Genomic DNA, 20,592 nt, shown 5'->3' on the forward strand with positions numbered 1-20,592 from the left:
CCGATAGCTCAGTTTGGCCAGCTCTAGGAAGGGTTCTGGTCGTCCTAAATGTCTTCCATTTAAGGATTATGGAGGCCACTGTGCTCTTAGGAACCTTAAGTGCAGCAGAATTTTTTTTGTAACCTTGGCCAGATCTGTGCCTTGCCACAATTCTGTCTCTGAGCTCTTCAGGCAGTTCCTTTGACCTCATGATTCTCATTTTCTCTGACATGCACTGTGAGCTGTAAGGTCTTGTATAGACAGGTGTGTGGCTTTCCTAATCAAGTTCAATCAGTATAATCAAACACAGCTGGACTCAACTTAAGGTGTAGAACCATCTCAAGGCTGATCAGAAGAAATGGACAGCCCCTGAGTTAAATATATGAGTGTCACAGCAAAGGGTCTGAATACTTAGGGCCATGTGATATTTCAGTTTTTCTTTTTTAATAAATCTGCAAAAATGTCAACAATTCTGTGTTTTTCTGTCAATATGGGGTGCTGTGTGTACATTAATGAGGAAAAAAAATGAACTTAAATGATTTTCGCAAATGGCTGCAATATAACAAAGAGTGAAAAATTTAAGGGGGTCTGAATACTTTCCGTACCCACTGTATATATATATACATATATATATTCCAGAATTGCTCGACATTAAAAAAAAAAGTCACATTTCTGATTTTATCTCTTGCAATTCTTTTTTTTTTGTCAGAATAGTGAGAAAAATGTCCAACTTGTGAGATAAAAAGTTGCAATTACCCTTTTTATTTGTTATTCCATGGAGGAAACAAGCTTCCACGCTTTTGTTATAATTAGTAGCTTTTTGCCTAATTTTCTATAAGACCGATTCTAATTAACACTGCCGTTCAAAAGTTTGGGATCAGTATGTTTTTATTTTAACAATTTAAAGAAATTAATACTTTTATTCAGCAAGGATGTGTTAAATTGATAAAAAGTGATAGTAAAGAGATTTCTATTTTGAATATGCTGTTCTTTTCAACTTTTTATTCATCAAAGAATCCTGGAAAAGTATCACAGGCTCAAAAAATATATATATAGTAAGCAGCACAACTGTTTCCAACATTAATAATAAATTAGAATGATTTCTGAAGGATCATGTGACACTGAAGACTGGAGTAATGGCTGCTGAAAACTCAGCTTTGCATCACAGGAATAAATTATACTTTAAAGTTTAATAAAATAGAAAACTGTTGTTTTAAATTTCACAATATTACATTCTTTTTTCTCTATATTTGATCAAATAAATGCAGTCTTGATGAGCAAAAGATACTTTAAAAAAAAAAAACTTTCTTATACCAAACTTTTGAACGGCAGTGTACATATGTTAAATAAATAAAGTTACATTTTCAATTTGATCTGAACTGACATTGCTCATTTCCAAAAGTTTAAAGACCAAAGTTGAATAGTTGAAACTGAAAGACAAGTTGAGTGAAATCTGTGCAAACGTTTGGCTGGTAGCAGTGTACGTGGGATATGAACCTGGGCAGGGTAGAGATCTGGTGTCAAACGCACAGTCTCCAGCCTCCAGAGCCACCACTTCATCCTCATTCTCATTCTCCGTATCACAGTCCAGCTCGCTGTCACTGCTCATGCTCGGCAGCACATGGTGGGGCTGCTTCTGGCTGAGGAGACCTATGGACAGACAATCATACGTTTATATGAACTGACAGATGTCAGTACTAAGAAAACTGTTTTTTTTTTGTAGTAGTAGCTGTGCTTTATTTCCTATTGCACACTAAGAGAGTGTTACTCATGAAGCTCCTGAATAAATGTAATTTCCTGAGAAATTTGATGTTCAGTTAAATGACAGTGGCGTTCGGTCACAGCGTGTGCAGTGACTCATCGATGCAACACTAGTGTAACTTGCTGCACTATAATTATACCCCATGTTTTTTCCTGTTTTTGAGTTTTCAAGAATGGATCGATCTTCATGTCTCACCTTCATCAGGGCATGAGGAGGAAGAGGATGGTTCAGCCAGTGACAGCAGTGACTGATGGATCTCGCCGGTACCCTCTTGGTCACAGTTAAGAGAGCTGTCTGTCAGTAGGCCAGACCTGAGGGATACAACCTTATTTTAAAAAAACACTGTTTTTAATTCCATTTTATATGTGAAAAAAAAAACCCTGAATAAAACAAAAAAAACAACAACAAATACAAAAAAAAAAAAAAAGCAAAATGTTATATTAAAATATAATAAAGCTAAAGATTGGCACACTCAAATTTTACAAACCAAGATAAAAGCAAATATTTGCGTGGCAGAAACAAATTGTGTGTCATGCTATTTATGTGAAAAAAGACAAAAACAAAACAAAACACCGGCATGCTGACTGAAACAAACTAAAACACAATTATTAAAAAAAGTAAGGGTGAAAAAAGGGTGTCATGTTGTTTCATGGAAAACAAAACAAAACAGGAAAACAAAAAGCCAAATATTAGCATTAACTAAGCCAAACAAAAAACCTACCTTCACCAACCCAAAGAACACAGAACAAAGCCAAATACTGAAATGATCAAAGACATTAAGCTTCTTATTTTACATGAAATAAACTAAAACAAAAATTAGGATGGTAAAAGCAAATGTGTGACAAGTATTTAATGCGAAACAACTAACAACAAATACTACTAAACAAGATCGAACTCAAAAACAAATCAAAACAGTAAAACAAAAACCAAAACAAAACTTTAAAAAAAGTCAAATATTAGCATGGTGAAAGCCATTGTGTGTCATTTAACCATGCAATGTGAGAAAAAAAAGCATAAGTCTCTTAAATAAAGTAAATACCAAGGCCAACCACTGATTTACAGCATCAGAAGAAAACTTAAGAGATTCCAATAATAACAATGAATGTAATGACAAATTAAAACCAAGGAGCTGCGCGTTTTAATGTCTATTCTAGATCTTAAAACAGCAACCTTCATTCAGGCTCACTTACTGCATTTGTTTATGAATGGAAACACACACACACACACACAAACAATAAGCTGTGCTGCTGATGGCTTGTTTCTGTACATTACCCGATGGCTGGAGTCCTGCGCTGTTTGGTGGCAGAAGCAGCTGCTCCACTGAGGCCTGTGACGCTGAACAGGTCTGAAGCTGAAGCTCCATACAGAAGTTCCTCATGTTTGGAGCAAGAGGGCTTATCAGAGGAAGAGGAGCTGCTTCCCAGCGAGGGAGGAGAACTCTGCACACTGCGTGCTTTCAGCGAGCCTGCAAAACACAAGATATCGTCATTTCTAAACGATTTGAATACACCTTGTAATATCAGGGTTGAGTTTCCCAGAAATCTCTCAAAATGAACATTTCAAATTATTCCTAGCATAATTGGAAGGGTTTCAAAGCTATTGTTGCATCTTGGGATGAGCACATGGACATATTTTCATGTTATCTGAACAACTAGTTAAGTAGTCAGTTTTAGGGAAGCTGGTTAGGTTAGATTGACATGGCATCTTAAAAATACAATGCTTATGGTACAAGATGCTGAAAAACTGCATGAGATGATAAACTAGTAGATTGATGTCTAGTGTAGTGTACTGACCATTCAAAGAGGAGGGTCCCTCAGGTTCAGTAGGGGAGTCTCGTCCAGCTCCTCTCAGCTCTTTCTCCCCAGCATCCACAGCCCTACGCATTGACAGTTCACCCAGAGCTCCCACGCTCTCCTGCTTAGGAGAACCAGCCTTCTTCACTCCTAAAACAAAGTCACACTGAATCTACAACAATATAAGATTATTTAATGGTTCTTGAAAGAAGACTCTTATGCTCACCAAGGCTAGATTTGAATGGATTATAAATATAGTAAAAACAGTAATATTGTGAAATATTATAAAATTTTTAAGGAAGTGTTTTCTATTTTAATATATTTTAAAAAGTAATTTATTCCTGTGATGGAAAAGCTGAATTTTCAGCATCATGATTCCAGTCTTCAGTGTCACATGATCCTTCAGAAATTCTTCTTATTTTCTGATTTGGTGTTCAAGAAACATTTTTTATTTTCAATGCTGAAAACAGTTGTGCTGCTTAGTATTTTTTTTTTTAATGGAAAATGCGACTTTTTTCCAGGATTATTTGACTAACAGAAAGAACTTTGAAATAAAAATGTTTTGTAACATTATAAATATCTTTACCATTACTTTTCACTGCCTCATTTTTACATTTCATGCAGTGTGATATGCGATACTCTATCTGAAAAGTATTTTATATAAAGAGCATTTTGTTCATTATTTAATAATCAATACAATTGTCAATCAGTTTTAGGAGCTCATGATAATTGTAAAGACTACATGCTATATTTGTCCTTAAAGTACACAAACTTTTAAAAAAGCGCCTAAATTACACAATTACTTTTACAAAGTTTTGTGTCATATGAGGTAATCTAGCTCAGTGTCATACCACTTCGAGAGTGTCGTGATGAGACAGGCGCTCTGAAGAGCAGTTCGCTGGGTTTGCGACTGGGCCCCATCTCAGAGTCCATGGAGGGTCCCTGATCGTGGTTTGAGGCTCCCTGAGAGGAGATTCGACCGGCTCCACTGCGTGCTTCCAGCTGTCCTTTTACGTCTGACATCTTACTGCGCACTTCTGCCATCTGAGCCTTCAGTCTGATCAGGACCCCTGAGTCTGGGGCTGACCGACGCACCGCCTGAGGCCGACGCTCACGCTCTTTACGAGAAGGCACTGCAGCGGCTGTCAATCAAAAATGGTTAATGAGTCATGAATCATGTCAACTTTACAGTCACTTCAGAGTGAGTTCATGTTCATAATTCCCATCTCCAATTTGAACACATCAATGACACCTTGGCTCTGGAGGAGAGAGGTAGGGGGACGGGGCTGCATCCCCCACAGTGACTCCACATGGCTGCGGTCCTTCAGGTCCAGTAGTTGGATGAGGATGACCGGGTCGATCTCCAGGAGGCTGGCTGAGCTTGCACCTGCCCCACGCCTTGAACCCCGGGCACCTGCACCAGAACCTCCTGACCAGCAGTGGGAGACAGTTAGTACAGACTGTGTAAGGTTAGCATTATGCAGCTATAATCAATAGGTAAGCATGTAGAGGTGGTGGCCAGTAGAGATATGAAAAGTACAGGCAGAGAACTTATAATTGTGAGAGAGTACAGTACATCACAATATGCAGCATATGGACCGTTTAATTTTTTTTGTACATATTGCACAACCCAAGGTAGTAATGTTTATGAAATTTTTTGAATTGTTTGTATTATTATTAACATACTATTATTATTATTAGCATTTTAATTATTTTGAATTAACATTTTTTACTTTTATTAAAAAATTTTTACTTTTAGTATTTTTATGTGCTTTTGTCAGTTTTTAAGAAAACAAAAAAAAAAAATTTTATTTAAAAAGTTTTTCCATCTAATATTTGTATTTCTATTTTAATAGTTTTAGTTTTAATTGAAGTCACAATGAAATTCAAAATGGACTATTTTTGTATGGAAATGAAATAGTTTATTATTAATGATTTATCCGTGCACATCATTTTATTTTTTACTTTTTAACTTATTACATTATAGTCATATAGTTAAACATTATAGTCCTAGGTATTTTTTTGTGGGAATTATTAAATGTCATTTCAATTTAGTGAGCACTAAACGTCTTGCAGCAGAAGCTCTGACAGTGTTTTAAACTGCAGATTCTGCAGTCAATCTTCAAAGGCTGATATGGTAATTTGGCTCAGTTACATCACTACAACTGATTAACAGGGTGTCGCAGTCGATGACACTTCAAAGCCAAGTGTTTCAACTAGGGATGCACGATATATCGGCCACCATATCGGTATCGGCCCATATCGGCTCATTTTTTCTGTTATCGGTATCGGCCTGATAAGAAAATTTGGCCGATATCTTAAAGCCGATAAATAATGCATTATTTCCTTCAGAGACACTTCAGATGCGCGCTGTTCGTTTGCAGCCTTTTGTGCAATTGTACATTGTAATATTGTGTTTATTTGATGTATATCTGATTTATCTCATATAGAATGCGATTGGTTAAGTTAAAAGAGCGCTTCAGTTTACCAGTGATCATCTTTAGCTCAGCACACGCAGCCCAAACAGCAGTGCACAACATTAATAACTATGATTGGGAATGTCGTGTATATAACATTCTAATGAGAACATTATTATAATAAAACGTTGGGAATTCTTTGGGTTTAGTTGCCGTGTTTCAGCGCGTTGTTATGGGAAGAGCGCATCCACAACAGGATCACACATTCTGACTATAGCATGCAATAACTGCGTCATTTTGTACATATATAAGTTGTAATATTATGTTTATGTTGTATTAATATTAATTTCAGGATGCATTTCCTTGAGTTAAATAAGCTGCCAGCAAAACGCTTCAGTTTACCGTGTTCATTCAGCTCTTCAGCTTCAGCACGTGCAGCTCAACGGCTGCTATTTAAAACAGTGGTATTAATTTGTTACTTTTTCAAAATCATTGATATATTATTAATAACAACAACCACTTGTATTGTTCTCTTATTATTTTCATCAACAGTATGGTTTAGTAATTAAAATCATTTAATTATTGTCCGTGCAGAGGCTATTCCGTTTTATTGATCTATGGCGCATTCATTTTGATTCTTTACACGTGTAATGATGTCCAGTGACTTGTTTGCATTATTTATTTATTTGTAAGGCTTTTTTATGACTAAATTTGGTAATGGGAGAGTAAAAATATTTTTAAAACGTACACCGTTCAAACTAGGCTGCTTATGTTGAAGTGTTTGGGATGTGGCTTTTAATGATGAGACCTTTTTTGTAATCAGGCTCTCAAAAAGTATTTAACAATTTGGATATAGATTTATCGGCCAACATATCGGTTATCGGCTTTCAAAAATAAAGAATAATCGGTTATCGGTATCGGCCAAAATTTTCATATCGGTGCATCCCTAGTTTCAACACACCAAATCGCCATATGCATGACACTCGCTTTTCATTTGAATCAATGAGGCCGCTTGGACAGAGAAACTGGTTCACCTGTTGCCCCGGGAACATCATCGGGTAATTCACCTTCCTCCAGGTCTAGATTCCCACTGTACTCCACATCATTCTCACCAGACCTATAACGGATAAAAACAAGTCACACTTGTGTTATTTCTCTGGTACTAGTGGAATGTCAGCAGCAAGTAAACAAATCTACAATGCATAACCAGATCAGCGCTAACATTTCGGTTTAAGTGTAGAAAGGTTTTGAATGATTAATTGGATCCCAATGGAGCTAAATGAGGTGTGGCCGGCATTATGTCCCCAGTGTATCGCCACATGCTTTAAATAGACCAGGATTCGTTTGCGTGGCTCCCCCTGTTAATAGAGAGAAGTGGTATAGTCTGAAATAAGCTGCTCCACAGGGGGTGTTGAAAGCATTCTGCTCCAAGCATCCTGCTGAATATGCATGTATATGTGAGTGAGTGTGTGTGTGTGTGTGTGTGTGTGTGTGTGTGTAAGGGTAACATGCACCATTGTCTCAGGCTCAACTGTGTGATGACTCCATCCCCTCCAGCGGTTCTCTGCACTGATCCACTACAGTATTTATAGAAGCTAAGAGCTTCGACTTCACATGGATACATCGAACAAATGTTTGCTTACCCTGCTAGTATTTACACGGGCCTTACCAAAAAAATTATATATTTTCTTTATATATTGGGGGGGGAAAAAAGTTACTCTCATGAACTCATTTAGAAAATAAAAATAATAAATAATAAAATAAATAAATGCATAATTCCCCTCAATATACATATACAACTTTTTAAGTGTTTTTTAAATATTAAATATAAAGCTAAAATATTTAAAAAATAAATCAAATAAGAAAAAGTAGTATTATTATTATTTCCCAACAATACACATAAAACAATAGGCTTTCTTTATACTGAAAAAGATGATTAATAAAAGTATAATAATAATAATAATAAAAGTAATCATATGTAATTGGACATCATTGCATTTTTTACTGAAATTGCTAATCGGTCATGATGCATTCTGGAAAAACATGACCAACCACCTACTATCTGGTAAACCACTGTGCTGAAACAAAGGTTTTGAACTTTTCCATTTTTTGCAGATTTAAATGAAAAAAAAACTTCACAGGTTTGCCTGACTGACATCAGGATGCATGTGAAGCACAGATGAAGCACAGAGAACCTTTAAAACATCTGACGAGTAAAAAAAAAAAAAAAAAAAAAAAAAAAGAAAAGCTTTTTGTGCTGTATATCAACATAGTGCAATCTCAAGTGGTCACAGGAAACCCATTTGAGATGATAATACCAGTTGTAAACAGAGCCTAACACCCCATAATTCCCTCTTTCCCCTACTTTATCCTGAATAAGCGGCGCTTCTGACATTTGGGTAACGGTAAGTGCATGGGCACCTTTACAAAGTCAACATGAAGAGCTCACACAAAACACTCCAGCAAATAGTGTCAAAGGTGTGAGAGAATGTGCGTGGGCCTGAGAACAAGAGAGCAATAGTGTGTGTGCACACTGGAAAAGCCAGAGACTGTGAGAACGAGCATTTGTAAGCAGGAGGCAGAGGCTATGATGACTCATTCGTCTCATCTGGTTGGAGCAGTGTGTGCGTTTGAGAGCTGCGTGAGCGGGCGGTAGCCGGCAACATGAGCAGAAACATGTGAGGTTCTGACTCCAACACTTCACTACAGAAACACGAGCGCTCTCACAGAGCCTACACAAGTCAAAGCTGCCAATACTGCTCATTCTCTCAGATCGTGATAGGACAGGACAGAAAGAACAGCTCTCTGGTTAAACACAGAGTACGAGGGAATGCCTGTCACAAATGTGGAAGCAGCCCTAATTAAACTGTGCTTTCCAGCCGGGGGGAGGATACAGCTGTTACCCTATGGCACACAAAGCACCATCTCGTGCGAGAATCTTAGTACACTAGTATTTACCACACCATGAGGACGTGACCTAGCAAATTATGAGTACTGCTTTAAGAGGGGAAAAAAGGAAAAACACTATAAGAGCTGATCACGATTTTGCCAGAAACGCTTTCAAAAGACCTACATTTATCCCACAATGAAGCTTGTGACCTTCATCAAGTGCTGTCTTCCAACAAGTATGGTAAAATAATATTATTATTATTAATGGCTTTAATTATAGCTCATTCAGATAGGTTTGCATCAGAACTGTTAATCATTGCTGTGATTCTGCCTGGGTTAAAAAAAAAATGGTTCAGCTGAAAAAAAAAAAAAAAAATCCTGTCATTATTTACACACCCTCATGTTGTTAGAAATTTGTTTTAATTTCTTTATATTTCTATATAAATATAATTTCTCATTTCTAATATTTAATAATTTACTAATATTAGAATTTCTAATAAAATTCTCCAAACAGAAAAAACTCCAAGCTGCATTTTTCCATATAAAGAAAGAAAATGAACAGAGACTATCAAGACTGTCATTCAAAAAGAAATGGAAAACAAGATCAAGACAAAAGCACAAAATTAAGTAAATGGTGACATTTTTTTTTAAACTATACTGGTGACTATAACAGTGGGCCTCAAATGGTACTGCTTCAAAAATCACATTCTGAAATTTTAGCAAGGAGGTTTTTAAATCGTGTACGTACATGGTCTCTTCGTCAATATCATTCTCCTCTGTGTTACTGGTGGCTGTGGAGCTCCCAGAGGTGCTACTACCGTCCAGAGGATTGACATCTTCATCTCCAGTTAGACAGTCCACCTCCAGATCTCCGTCAGACAACTCCTAACATTGCATCAACACATCATCATCAAACTGTTCCTAATGTGCGCAATATAACATCAAATAGCTCCAAGCATGAAAATGATTCAAGTAATGTGGCTGTCAGGACTTCAGGTTCACTACATTACATGTCGGCTTGTTTTCTTTAGAGATCACAATGAGTGTAATCTGATTTGAATAGCATATGCCTAAAAGCAGATGATGATGTAAGAGTGTGTATGTAAAAGATGTTTAAGATGTGGCTATGATGAAATGATGGATAATATCTTAGGGGGGGAGTAAAAAAGAAAATGAAAAAGAAACGTTTCTAGTTTTCAAAGTGAACAAGAAAAAGTTGAAGATTTTATTGCTAAAATAATGTTAAATAATAGCAATGAATTTCACCATGCTGCTCTGACAGGCCTTACATTAGAGTCATCATGCTGGGTCTTCTCTTCATCCTCATCTTCTTTTGTCTCTGCTGAGGCTGCCTGACTCCCTTCCTCTAGTACGGAGCTCTTTCCCTGACGGGAGTCTCTCCCGGAGGAAGTCGTGGGGCAGAGATGCCGATCAAATGGAGAGGAACTCCTCGACTTCTGCCGACGGAACAGTTCTATAGCTAACCTCTGAACAGAAATACACCAAAATATAAAAAGCATACATGACATAACACAATTTGAAAGAAGTGTTTCTTCATTAAGTTTGAAAACATCAACAGGCATTACATGTTACAGCATAAATATTACATGGATTCCTAATGCATTCATAAATGCACTCGCTTCAGTCTGTATAGAAAGAAGTGGCCATTTCAAATTCGGTTCACGTTTGAAACAACACAGTTTCTTGAAGCCAGATTCTAAGTAGGATATATTCAGGGTAACATAAAACTTTAACACTAACCTCTTTTAGGTTGTTGATCTGTTGAATGTAGCTGGACTGGGCTGACTCCAGCTGAGTTATGTACCAATACTGATCTCTACACTTCTGAAAAAACGTAGGTGATCGCACTTGATACCTGTGAGATTAATTGAAAAGGCAGAGCATGAGAAATGAACAAGACAGCATACACTGGATACATCCTTGGATAGTATATCATGCATTTCATGGTAATTCTAAAGGAGGAGGAAATTCCATTCCCATTCCATTGAACACAAATACTGTACGCTTGCTGTGTCAACAGGCTTTAAAGGGGTCATGAAGTGCATGAAAAAATCTAAACTTTTTTTTATTTTGTAGGCCTACTGTTCTCTGCTGTCCACTTATAATGTTATCAAGAATTGTGATTCAAAAACATCATAATTTAGAAGTAATAGGCTATTTTCTGTCTTGTTTTTAACCCCCTCATCAGAACTCTGCGTTTGAATAGGTGTGGTGGATAGTAGACTCAGAAGTAAATGCCCACTGCTATGACTGGCTAATAGTTGTGAATGTTTGCCAGCCTACATCCTTCACAAAAGGACGCTGCAGTGATTTAGGTTTAAAATGCATAAATACTTATTTCAAACGATCTGTTTAACAGACAAAGCAATAGCGATCACGTAATATAAACGGTTACTCACAAAACTGTGTGTTGCAAGATTACTGTTGGATCCAATATAGTCAGCACAGCATCCTCTTTCAGTTTCAATCTTTCTGAAAATCCCACTCGGAATTGTGCTTTATTTGTAAATGAATCAGCGGTAAAATCAAGTGAACAAAGGACCAAGTTCTTACTGACGTGTTCTGAAACTTCATTAAAAATAAAGTTCATCCACTCTTTCCTAATGTTGGCACGCACAGCGTTTTGCTGTCTTCTGAGCCATCTTTATCTTTGGGTCTCTCGTTATTTACACTACGTGTGTGAATCAGTGGGCGGGGCTAAACAGGCAGCGATGTAGAAGCAGGCGTTTGATCTTCTTCTGCCGAGGCGGTGTAATTACATCATGAAGGTCGTTTTGGCAGACTGGCTTTAATATAAGCTGTTTTTAGACTAACAAGAAAGTTTTGAGTTCTAAAACCTACATGATGTTTTTATAGCACAATGACCTCTTATATGTCAAAAGACCAAGGGAATTTGGTTTCTTAGTTCATGACCCATTTAATAACGGAGTAAAAAAATATTAAAGGTACTATTTGCGACATAAAATCTAAAACTACTAATTGTCAGCTCGACCCACTGCCTACTCACTTGTTTACCATCTTTGTCTTCATTAATTACTAAAATTATTTACTCTTCACTTGTTTCGGGTTCTGTACCTTCTTCTCTTAAAACTGCTATCATTACCCCTATACTAAAGAAATCAGGGACTGATCAGTCAAATTTGGAAAATTATCAACCAATTTAGAGCTTTTTCGCATTTGGCTCCCAAACTCTGGAATAGCCTTCCTGATAACGTTTGGGGTTCAGACACATTCTCTCCGTTTAAATCTAGATTGAAGACACATCTCTTTAGCCAAGCATTCACATAATGCATATCATAATCTTGTACTGCAGTTATATCTGATCAAATGCACATTATTATTCTTTAGCTTGGGTTGAACAAATAATTTTTGCTTGGTTGGAACAGCAACTACGCTAATTATGTCTCTATTTGTTTCTATGTTTGACATTGAAATCCCATGGTAACTAGGAATTACACAAGCTTCAGTCTGGATCCAGAACACCTGAGAAGAGATGATGCCAACCCCTCAGAGGACCTCAGATGATGCCAATCCTGAAACAACATACAGAACTACCAAATTTTGCTAAATGTTTGATTGCAACATATAATCATTGCTGTTAATAGTGTTCATTGTGTTTGATTACGTCATTAACTGATTTTTACCGTACATTTCTGCCATGTGTACATCAACTTGACATAGCCACCACTGATAAGCTACTACTAAATATATTGTAGAAACTTAATTTTCTGTAAAGCTGCTTTGCAACAATTTGTATCATGAAAAGCACTATACAAATAAACTTGAATTGAATTTCTAATTTGCCATTCATTTCTAAAATCTTGAGAAAATTTGTTGCAGCTCAAGTTCACAATCATCTCTCCAATAATAAATTGTTTGAGCAATTCCAATCCAGTTTCCCCACCATAGCACAGAGACTGCTCTTGTCAAAATTACTAATGATTTGTTATTGGCAGCTGATTCTGGATAATTAACAATAATTGTCCTACTTGACCCGAGTGCGGCCTTTGATACGATTTCGCACAAGATACTCCTGGACAGGTTACTTTCTATAGGGATCACTGGCACACTCCCCTGTACTGGTTTAGGTCTTATCTTACCGGTCGCACTCAGTTTGTTCATATTAAAAATTTTAAATCAAGACCATTTACAGTTACAACTGGTGTCCCTCAGGGTTTTTTGGGCCCACTCTTATTCATCATCTATTTACTTCCTCTTGGCCATATTTTCAGGAAATATGGTATCCATTTTCACTGCTATGTCGACAACACCCAGCTTTACCTGTCTTCCTAACCCTCTAAGTTATTTTCCTCCACCTTCCTTGACCAGATGTTTAGTTGAAATTAAAGACTGGCTTTCAGCCAACTTTCTAAAACTCAACAGTGATCAAACTGAGGTCTTACTTATTGGTACAAAATCTACTTTGACTAAATCTGATTCTTTTACTGTGGATAGCATTAATGATGCAATTTGTCCTTCTCAGCAGGTCAGGAGTTTGGGTGTCATTCTGGATAGCACACTTTCTTTTGAAGCTCATGTCAATAATATTACGCGTACTGCGTATTTTCACCTGCGTAATATTAATTGCCTCCATACCTCTCTCACAACGAATAATACTGCAATTCTTATTTATGCACTGGTTACCTCAGTAGTTGGTTTATTTAACTACTGTTTTTACCAATTTGCTTGCTGTAAGGTGACCTTGGGTGTTTAGAAAGGCACCATTTAAATAAAATTAATTATTATTATTTATTATTTTTATAAAAAAAGTAAAAAATTCAGCTGCAAGATCGCACCTGAGCACAAGAGTGTCAGTCTGCATATTCAAGTAGCCCTCACTGGCGAGAAGGTCCAACCTGAAGAACCTGTTATACCCCCAGCACTCGCCCACCTCAAAGTCTGATGCAAATTCTCGAATGATGTTTTTGGTGGGGTCACTGGAGGCCTGATGGACCATCTCCACCCTGTATTCATACCTGGAAGAAATTCAACCAGTTAGACTTTAAAAACAATATTTGTGACACTGCACAGCAGGATGACAGGACAGCAAGTGCAGCCTACTTGGACGTCTCTGGGAGTCCAGCTGACAACTCTAGAAAAACAGAGAGATAGTTTCCTCGAACAACGCCATTGCCATCCTAAAACACAACAACAACGTCTGTGAGAATAGGAAGAGTCTGTAAATTTCAATTTGTCACCGTGTTACGGGTGACAAACTTACCGGATAAACCTTCAACCTCCAGCACAGGCCTGATATCTGGAGCGGGGGGCTGTAGACGGGGTCTGCTCTCTGCCGCAGAGTACTTACGGCAATGAGACAACATCAATTCAAATGACGCAAGAAAACTAAATGCAGCATTTAAGATATAAATTAATAAGAAAGACAAAGGGAGTGTAATTACCTGAAGTTTGCCAAAACAAAAGTGCTCGAGTCATAGGCAGGGACCAGCTCACTGAGAAGAAATGAGATATGACTGCGAGCAATTTATTTTGCAAATCGAAATGGGAATGTCTCTACAAGTTCACCACAAACTTCATTTCACTCATAAATAAAGAAGTGTTATTCTAAAATCTCACTGGAGAAATAGCACACTGTATTGGCCTACAAATTGACATTATGATCGAATGGCTTTATAAGCTAAGAGTTGTTTTTACAGGTGTGCATGTTTATTCATTATTCACAGACTGCGCCAAAGTTCAAGCTTACAGAGATCTCGTCTCTGTGTGTGAAGGAGCAATATAACAGGTACAGTGTCTATGTTTGTGTACCTGGTGAAGTCTGGTGGGACAGGAGTGGTGACAAAAGACTGCATTGGCTTCCTGTGAACCTGCTGGAACATGAGCAGGATCTCTGGACTCTTAGAGATCAGCTCACTCTTACTGCACGAACGCAGCTGTGGGGAGAAAACACACTTGTCACAAATCAAAAAGTCTACAAACATCTGAAATGACTCATGAATTCTTCTAAATTCTAATTTAATGCTATATTTTAATTACAAATTATTGTAATTACATAATTTAAGTGAAAAGCTGAACTGAAAACTTCACATAAACTTCAGAATTAGTATTTGGTTAATCACATTTTCTTATTTGACCCATTCTACTTTATAACCTTACAATTAGAAATATAAAAATAAAAAAAACAAATGTTTATTTTCAGGTCTTAATTGTAGTTGAATTGCACATTTTCAATGTAGTCTCAAGACTTCTAACTCCACTGCACATCTGCTTTATTTTACTGAGACACCAGATCCACACACCTGATGTTCCACTTCCTGCAGCAGAGACTCCAGCAGTTCTGTCTCCTGTGTCAGAGAGGTCTTCTGTCCTGTGGGTGTATCAAATTTACGTTAGACCAAAATAACCTCAAATGTCAGATTACATGAAAACTGTCAGAACAAAAGCATGTATGTACCCATGAGTGTGATGAGTTTGTTCTTGAGCTGATTATCGAGCCGAGCAATCATCATTTCCACAGCATTTCGGATTTCCCTCACCCTCTCATCCTTTGCCCCTCGCACCGCCTCAACGTTCTTCTCCTGAAAAACATAAAATGTAAAGGTATAGCTGTCAGAACTTCTAAAATTGATATCATAAATCAAAAAGTATGTGGACACCCAAACACGCTCCCATATAAATATTTGAGCACCAAATCAGCAAATTAGAATGATTTCTGAATCATGTGACACTGAAAAATAGAGTAATGATGCTGAAATCATTGACGCTTTAAAGTACATGAAAATAAAAGTTTAAATTGTAATAATATTTAAAAATATGACTATTTTTACTATATTTTGATCAAATAAATACAGCTATGTGAGCTTTAGCATTAATAGGGAGTTGGCTCTCCAACTTCCACTTCTAGGAAGATTTTACACTAGATGTATTTGTCCACGTAATGTACATTTGTTTAGTGCTGTGGCGCCCTCTATAGGACAATCCCCTGACGTAGGAGCTATAAACAGTAGCTGATGGACTTGTGTAGGTTTCTTGGCGTCCTGGAGTTCTACATTATGTAAAATGCCTTCAAAAGCACTTATCAAACCAGGAATACATGTAATTAGATAACATTTGATTTGTCATTAGCAGTTCCATCTAAAAGGGATTTGTGGCTGGTAAACTAGCATCCATTACAAACTGTCAACTCAGAACAGATCTAAATGGCTCTGTGTGGGCGTGAATGAGAAGCCAGGGTGCTTACCACTTCTTGAACCAGACTAATCAGCTCCATTAGCCGGTGCCGCAGCTTGGCCACCTCCTCGTTCACCTTTGTCACATGCTGCTCGTAGATCTCGGCCAGGGGTTTGAACGTATGACCTCCGTGCTGTGGAGAGGTGGAGGAGGAGATAAGCAAGTTCCTGTTTGAGACAAACTGACATTCATTCATATTAGGCACAGTATTATTCATTGATAATTTGCTCCTATGTGTGACCAGTCATGTTCTAGCACAACACATTTGGATCTGAGGAAATGACAATTCACCAGCCTGACTAATACGTTTTGAATTCAGAATTGCGTACCATGCCTCCCCACAGAGCGCACTGGTGACAGATGCACTTCTTACAAGTCCAGCAGAACACACTCAACTTCTCGTGATGGTTCTCACACCTGTTAAGGTGAGAAGAGAGAATCAGTGACAGTGAGTATTAATTCTACACTAATTGGGCACTTAGTCATCCCAGAAAATGAAAACCAAACATAAGCCAATGGTGCACCTTTTTTTCTATGTGAAAACATTTGACCATGCCTATTTTTCAGAGGAAAATTCAAATACTGTATGAAAAGCCATGATATAAATAATGTTGTAAACATTTGCGCTGTTAATATTTTTTGTAGAAACTGTGGTACAATTTTTAAGAATGTAAAAAAATAAAAATAAATAAACCCCCACACACACACACAGGTTTGTTTTTATGGTTTATGGGAACTCTCCATAGGCGTAATGGTTTTTATACTGTACAAACCGTATTTTCTATTGCCCTACACCAACCCTACCCCTAAACCTACCCCTCACAGGAAACTTTCTGCATTTTTAGATTTTCAAAAAACTTAATTCTGTATGATTTTAGGGATGCACCGATATGAAAATTTTGGCCGATACCGATAACCGATTATTCTTTATTTTTGAAAGCCGATAACCGATATGTTGGCCGATAAATCTATATCCAAATTGTTATATACTTTTTGAGAGCCTGATTACAAAAAAGGTCTCATCATTAAAAGCCACATCCCAAACACTTCAACATAAGCAGCCTAGTTTGAACGGTGTACGTTTTAAAAATATTTTTACTCTCCCATTACCAAATTTAGTCATAAAAAAAGTCTTACAAATAAATAAAATAATGCATAAATAATGCAAACAAGTCACTGGACATCATTACACATGTAAAGAATCAAAATGAATGCGCCACAGATCAATAAAACAGAATAGCCTCTGCACGGACAATAATTAAATGATTTTAATTACTAAACCATATTGTTGATGAAAATAATAAGAGAAAAATACAAGTGGTTGTTGTTATTAATAATATATCAATGATTTTGAAAAAGTAACAAATTAATACCACTGTTTTAAATAGCAGCCATTGAGCTGCAGCTCAAGCTGAAGCTGAAGAGCTGAATGAACACGGTAAACTGAAGCGTTTTGCTGGCAGCTTATTTAACTCAAGGAAATGCATCCTGAGATTAATATTAATACAACATAAACATAATATTACAACTTATATATGAAATGACAAATGACGCAGTTATTGCATGCTATAGTCAGAATGTGTGATCCTGTTGTGGATGCGCTCTTCCCATAACAACGCGCTGAAACACGGCAACTAAACCCAAAGAATTCACAACGTTTTATTATAATAATGTTCTCATTAGAATGTTATATACACGACATTCCCAATCATAGTTATTAATGTTGTGCACTGCTGTTTGAGCTGCGTGCGCTGAGCTAAAGACGATCACCGGTAAACTGAAGCGCTCTTTTAACTTAACCAAACGCATTCTATATGAGATAAATCAGATATACATCAAATAAACACAATATTACAACGTACAATTGCACAAAAGGCTGCAAACGAACAGCGCGCATCTGAAGTGTCTCTGAAGGAAATAATGCATTATTTATCGGCTTTAAGATATCGGCCAAATTTTCTTATCAGGCCGATACCGATAACAGAAAAAATGAGCAGATATCGATATGGTGGCCGATATATCGTGCATCCCTAAAAAATACAACTGTTAGTTCATGTTAGCTCAGGTCCTTTAAACAATATGAACAAATACGACGTTTGAGTTTAATAATGTATTAGTAAATGTTGAAATTAACTAAGATTAATGAAGGTTTTAGAAGTATTTGTGCTGTGGCGCCCTCTATAGGACAATCACCTGACACAGGATTCAAAAGTGAGCTATAAACAGTAGCTGATGGATTTGTGTGGGGTTCTTGAAGTCCTGGCGTTCTACATTATGTAAAACGCCTTCAAAAGCACTTGTCAAACCAGGAATACATGTAATTAGATAACATTTGATTTGTCATTAGCAGTTCCATCTAAAAGGGATTTGTGGCTGGTAAACTAGCATCCATTACAAACTGTCAACTCAGAACAGATCTAAATGGCTCTGTGTGGGCGTGAATGAGAAGCCAGGGTGCTTACCACTTCTTGAACCAGACTAATCAGCTCCATTAGCCGGTGCCGCAGCTTGGCCACCTCCTCGTTCACCTTTGTCACATGCTGCTCGTAGATCTCGGCCAGGGGTTTGAACGTATGACCTCCGTGCTGTGGAGAGGTGGAGGAGGAGATAAGCAAGTTCCTGTTTGAGACAAACTGACATTCATTCATATTAGGCACAGTATTATTCATTGATCATTTGCACTGATGTGTGACCAGTCATGTTTTATCACAACACAATTGGATCTGAGTAAAATGACATTGTATATGCAATCCACCAGCCTGACTAATATGTTTTGAATTCAGAATTGCATACCATGCCACCCCACAGAGCGCACTGGTGACAGATGCACTTCTTACAAGTCCAGCAGAACACACTCAACTTCTCATGATGGTTCTCACACCTGTTAAGGTGAGAAGAGAGAATCAGTGACAGTGAGTATTAATTCTACACTAATTGGTCACTTAGTCATCCCAGAAAATGAAAACCAAACATAAGCCAATGGTGCACCTTTTTTTCTATGTGAAAACATTTGACCATGCCTATTTTTCAGAGGAAAATTCAAATACTGTATGAAAAGCCATGATATAAATAATGTTGTAAACATTTGCGCTGTTAATATTTTTTGTAGAAACTGTGGTACAATTTTTAAGAATGTAAAAAAATAAAAATAAATAAACCCCCTGAAGTGTCTCTGAAGGAAATAATGCATTATTTATCGGCTTTAAGATATCGGCCAAATTTTCTTATCAGGCCGATACCGATAACAGAAAAAATGAGCCGATATGGGCCGATACCGATATGGTGGCCGATATATCGTGCATCCCTATATGATTTATAAGCTTTTGTACCCGTGGGGACCACAATTTCGGTCCCCACCGTGACACGAGTCCCCATGAGTCTGTGTGTAGTCAGGTTTAAGTCCCCACCAGGATATACAAACCAGTGCACACACACACACACCCGAATAGACATTTTTAACATTACAAAGTCTTTACGGTTACTTTTGATCAGTTTAATGCATCCTTGCTGAATAAAATTATTAATTTCTTTCTTTAAAAAAGAAAAAAATACCTTACTGACCCCAAACTTTTGAACAGTATTGTATATATTGCACATTTAATATTATATATAGTTATTCCACAGGGTCAAAAGTGCCCATGGTACACTGTACTGCAGCTGTCAAGACTGTATTAATATTCAGTATTACACACTTGTCTTTGTCGTTCTCCTCATGTTTTGTGAGGTTGCAGAGCTGCAGTGTGTCCAGTTGTTGAGTCACTTCCTCTGCCCAGCGACAGTTGACCAGTTCCCTCAGCTGAAGCGGAGCTCTGAATACAACACCAGTTTGATTAGCAAAAAGAACCATATACATGTTTGTTAATATTACTTTTTTTTTTTTTTTTTAGAATAGAGAGAGGAGAGAGGATTAAGACTGGTTATTCATGTTTTGTTATTTTTTTTTTTTTTTTTTTTTTTAGAATAGAGAGAGGAGAGAGGATTAAGACTGGTATACATGCTGGCTTAAAGTTGATTCTATAAAAATAGATGTGCCAGCACTCCAGATAAAGGAGTTTTTGTTTGAGCTTTAATTATAAAGCTGTGGTTTGAACACACTTCAAACTGCTTTGGCAATTATGCAAGTGTGTTTCTATTGCCAAATATCAGGTGGCTCTGGTCCAGCCGTCTAAAGTTTTTTTTTGGATGCGGTTCCCTTAATGTAACTAATCAGTGCTTCCCTGAAATGATCTCATTCTGTAAACTCTAACAATAGAAAAATCAATACTTAATCCTCTAGATTTACCTCAAAGACTGTCAGAGCTCAAAACATCATTTGAATTTGAACCTCAGAACTTACCGACAGTGGGGACACTGAGCTCTCTGTTCAGTCAGCCATCGCTGCCAGGAAGAAAACAGAAGAGCAAAATGTACTCATTTATAAATGCTACCTTGTATTAGCCTCTGAATCAATAAGAGGTCAATTATTAAAATACATGATGTGTTTTATTAGTGGGATTCTTCCCAACATGGCACACTTGGAAAGCATTTAAAAACATCTACA

The 20,592-nt window shown here is 37.2% G+C and overlaps 1 protein-coding gene across 1 annotated transcript in view; it reads right to left on the reverse strand.

The window, feature by feature from the left end:
• Positions 1 to 20,587, reverse strand: part of LOC107589414 (E3 ubiquitin-protein ligase TRIM37-like) — a 22,123-nt gene extending 1,536 nt beyond the window's left edge. Inside the window, exons 1-22 of the mRNA XM_016277845.1 lie at positions 20,525 to 20,587; positions 20,389 to 20,429; positions 19,745 to 19,861; positions 18,846 to 18,933; positions 18,515 to 18,637; positions 15,277 to 15,400; positions 15,122 to 15,189; positions 14,631 to 14,755; positions 14,264 to 14,314; positions 14,083 to 14,164; positions 13,923 to 13,999; positions 13,658 to 13,837; positions 10,602 to 10,716; positions 10,130 to 10,327; positions 9,589 to 9,725; positions 6,986 to 7,068; positions 4,787 to 4,963; positions 4,386 to 4,676; positions 3,535 to 3,684; positions 3,014 to 3,206; positions 1,937 to 2,052; positions 1,477 to 1,629 (exon numbers count right to left, since the gene is read on the reverse strand). Of these exons, the coding sequence (XP_016133331.1) occupies positions 1,477 to 1,629; positions 1,937 to 2,052; positions 3,014 to 3,206; positions 3,535 to 3,684; positions 4,386 to 4,676; positions 4,787 to 4,963; positions 6,986 to 7,068; positions 9,589 to 9,725; positions 10,130 to 10,327; positions 10,602 to 10,716; positions 13,658 to 13,837; positions 13,923 to 13,999; positions 14,083 to 14,164; positions 14,264 to 14,314; positions 14,631 to 14,755; positions 15,122 to 15,189; positions 15,277 to 15,400; positions 18,515 to 18,637; positions 18,846 to 18,933; positions 19,745 to 19,861; positions 20,389 to 20,429; positions 20,525 to 20,587 (2,752 nt within the window). The remainder of the gene's footprint in view (positions 1 to 1,476; positions 1,630 to 1,936; positions 2,053 to 3,013; positions 3,207 to 3,534; positions 3,685 to 4,385; positions 4,677 to 4,786; positions 4,964 to 6,985; positions 7,069 to 9,588; positions 9,726 to 10,129; positions 10,328 to 10,601; positions 10,717 to 13,657; positions 13,838 to 13,922; positions 14,000 to 14,082; positions 14,165 to 14,263; positions 14,315 to 14,630; positions 14,756 to 15,121; positions 15,190 to 15,276; positions 15,401 to 18,514; positions 18,638 to 18,845; positions 18,934 to 19,744; positions 19,862 to 20,388; positions 20,430 to 20,524) is intronic.
• Between the last annotated feature and the right edge of the window lie 5 nt (positions 20,588 to 20,592).

Source organism: Sinocyclocheilus grahami, unplaced genomic scaffold (assembly GCF_001515645.1).
Source record: "Sinocyclocheilus grahami isolate Dianchi unplaced genomic scaffold, SAMN03320097.WGS_v1.1 scaffold7.1, whole genome shotgun sequence".
Lineage (NCBI taxonomy): Eukaryota > Metazoa > Chordata > Actinopteri > Cypriniformes > Cyprinidae > Sinocyclocheilus > Sinocyclocheilus grahami.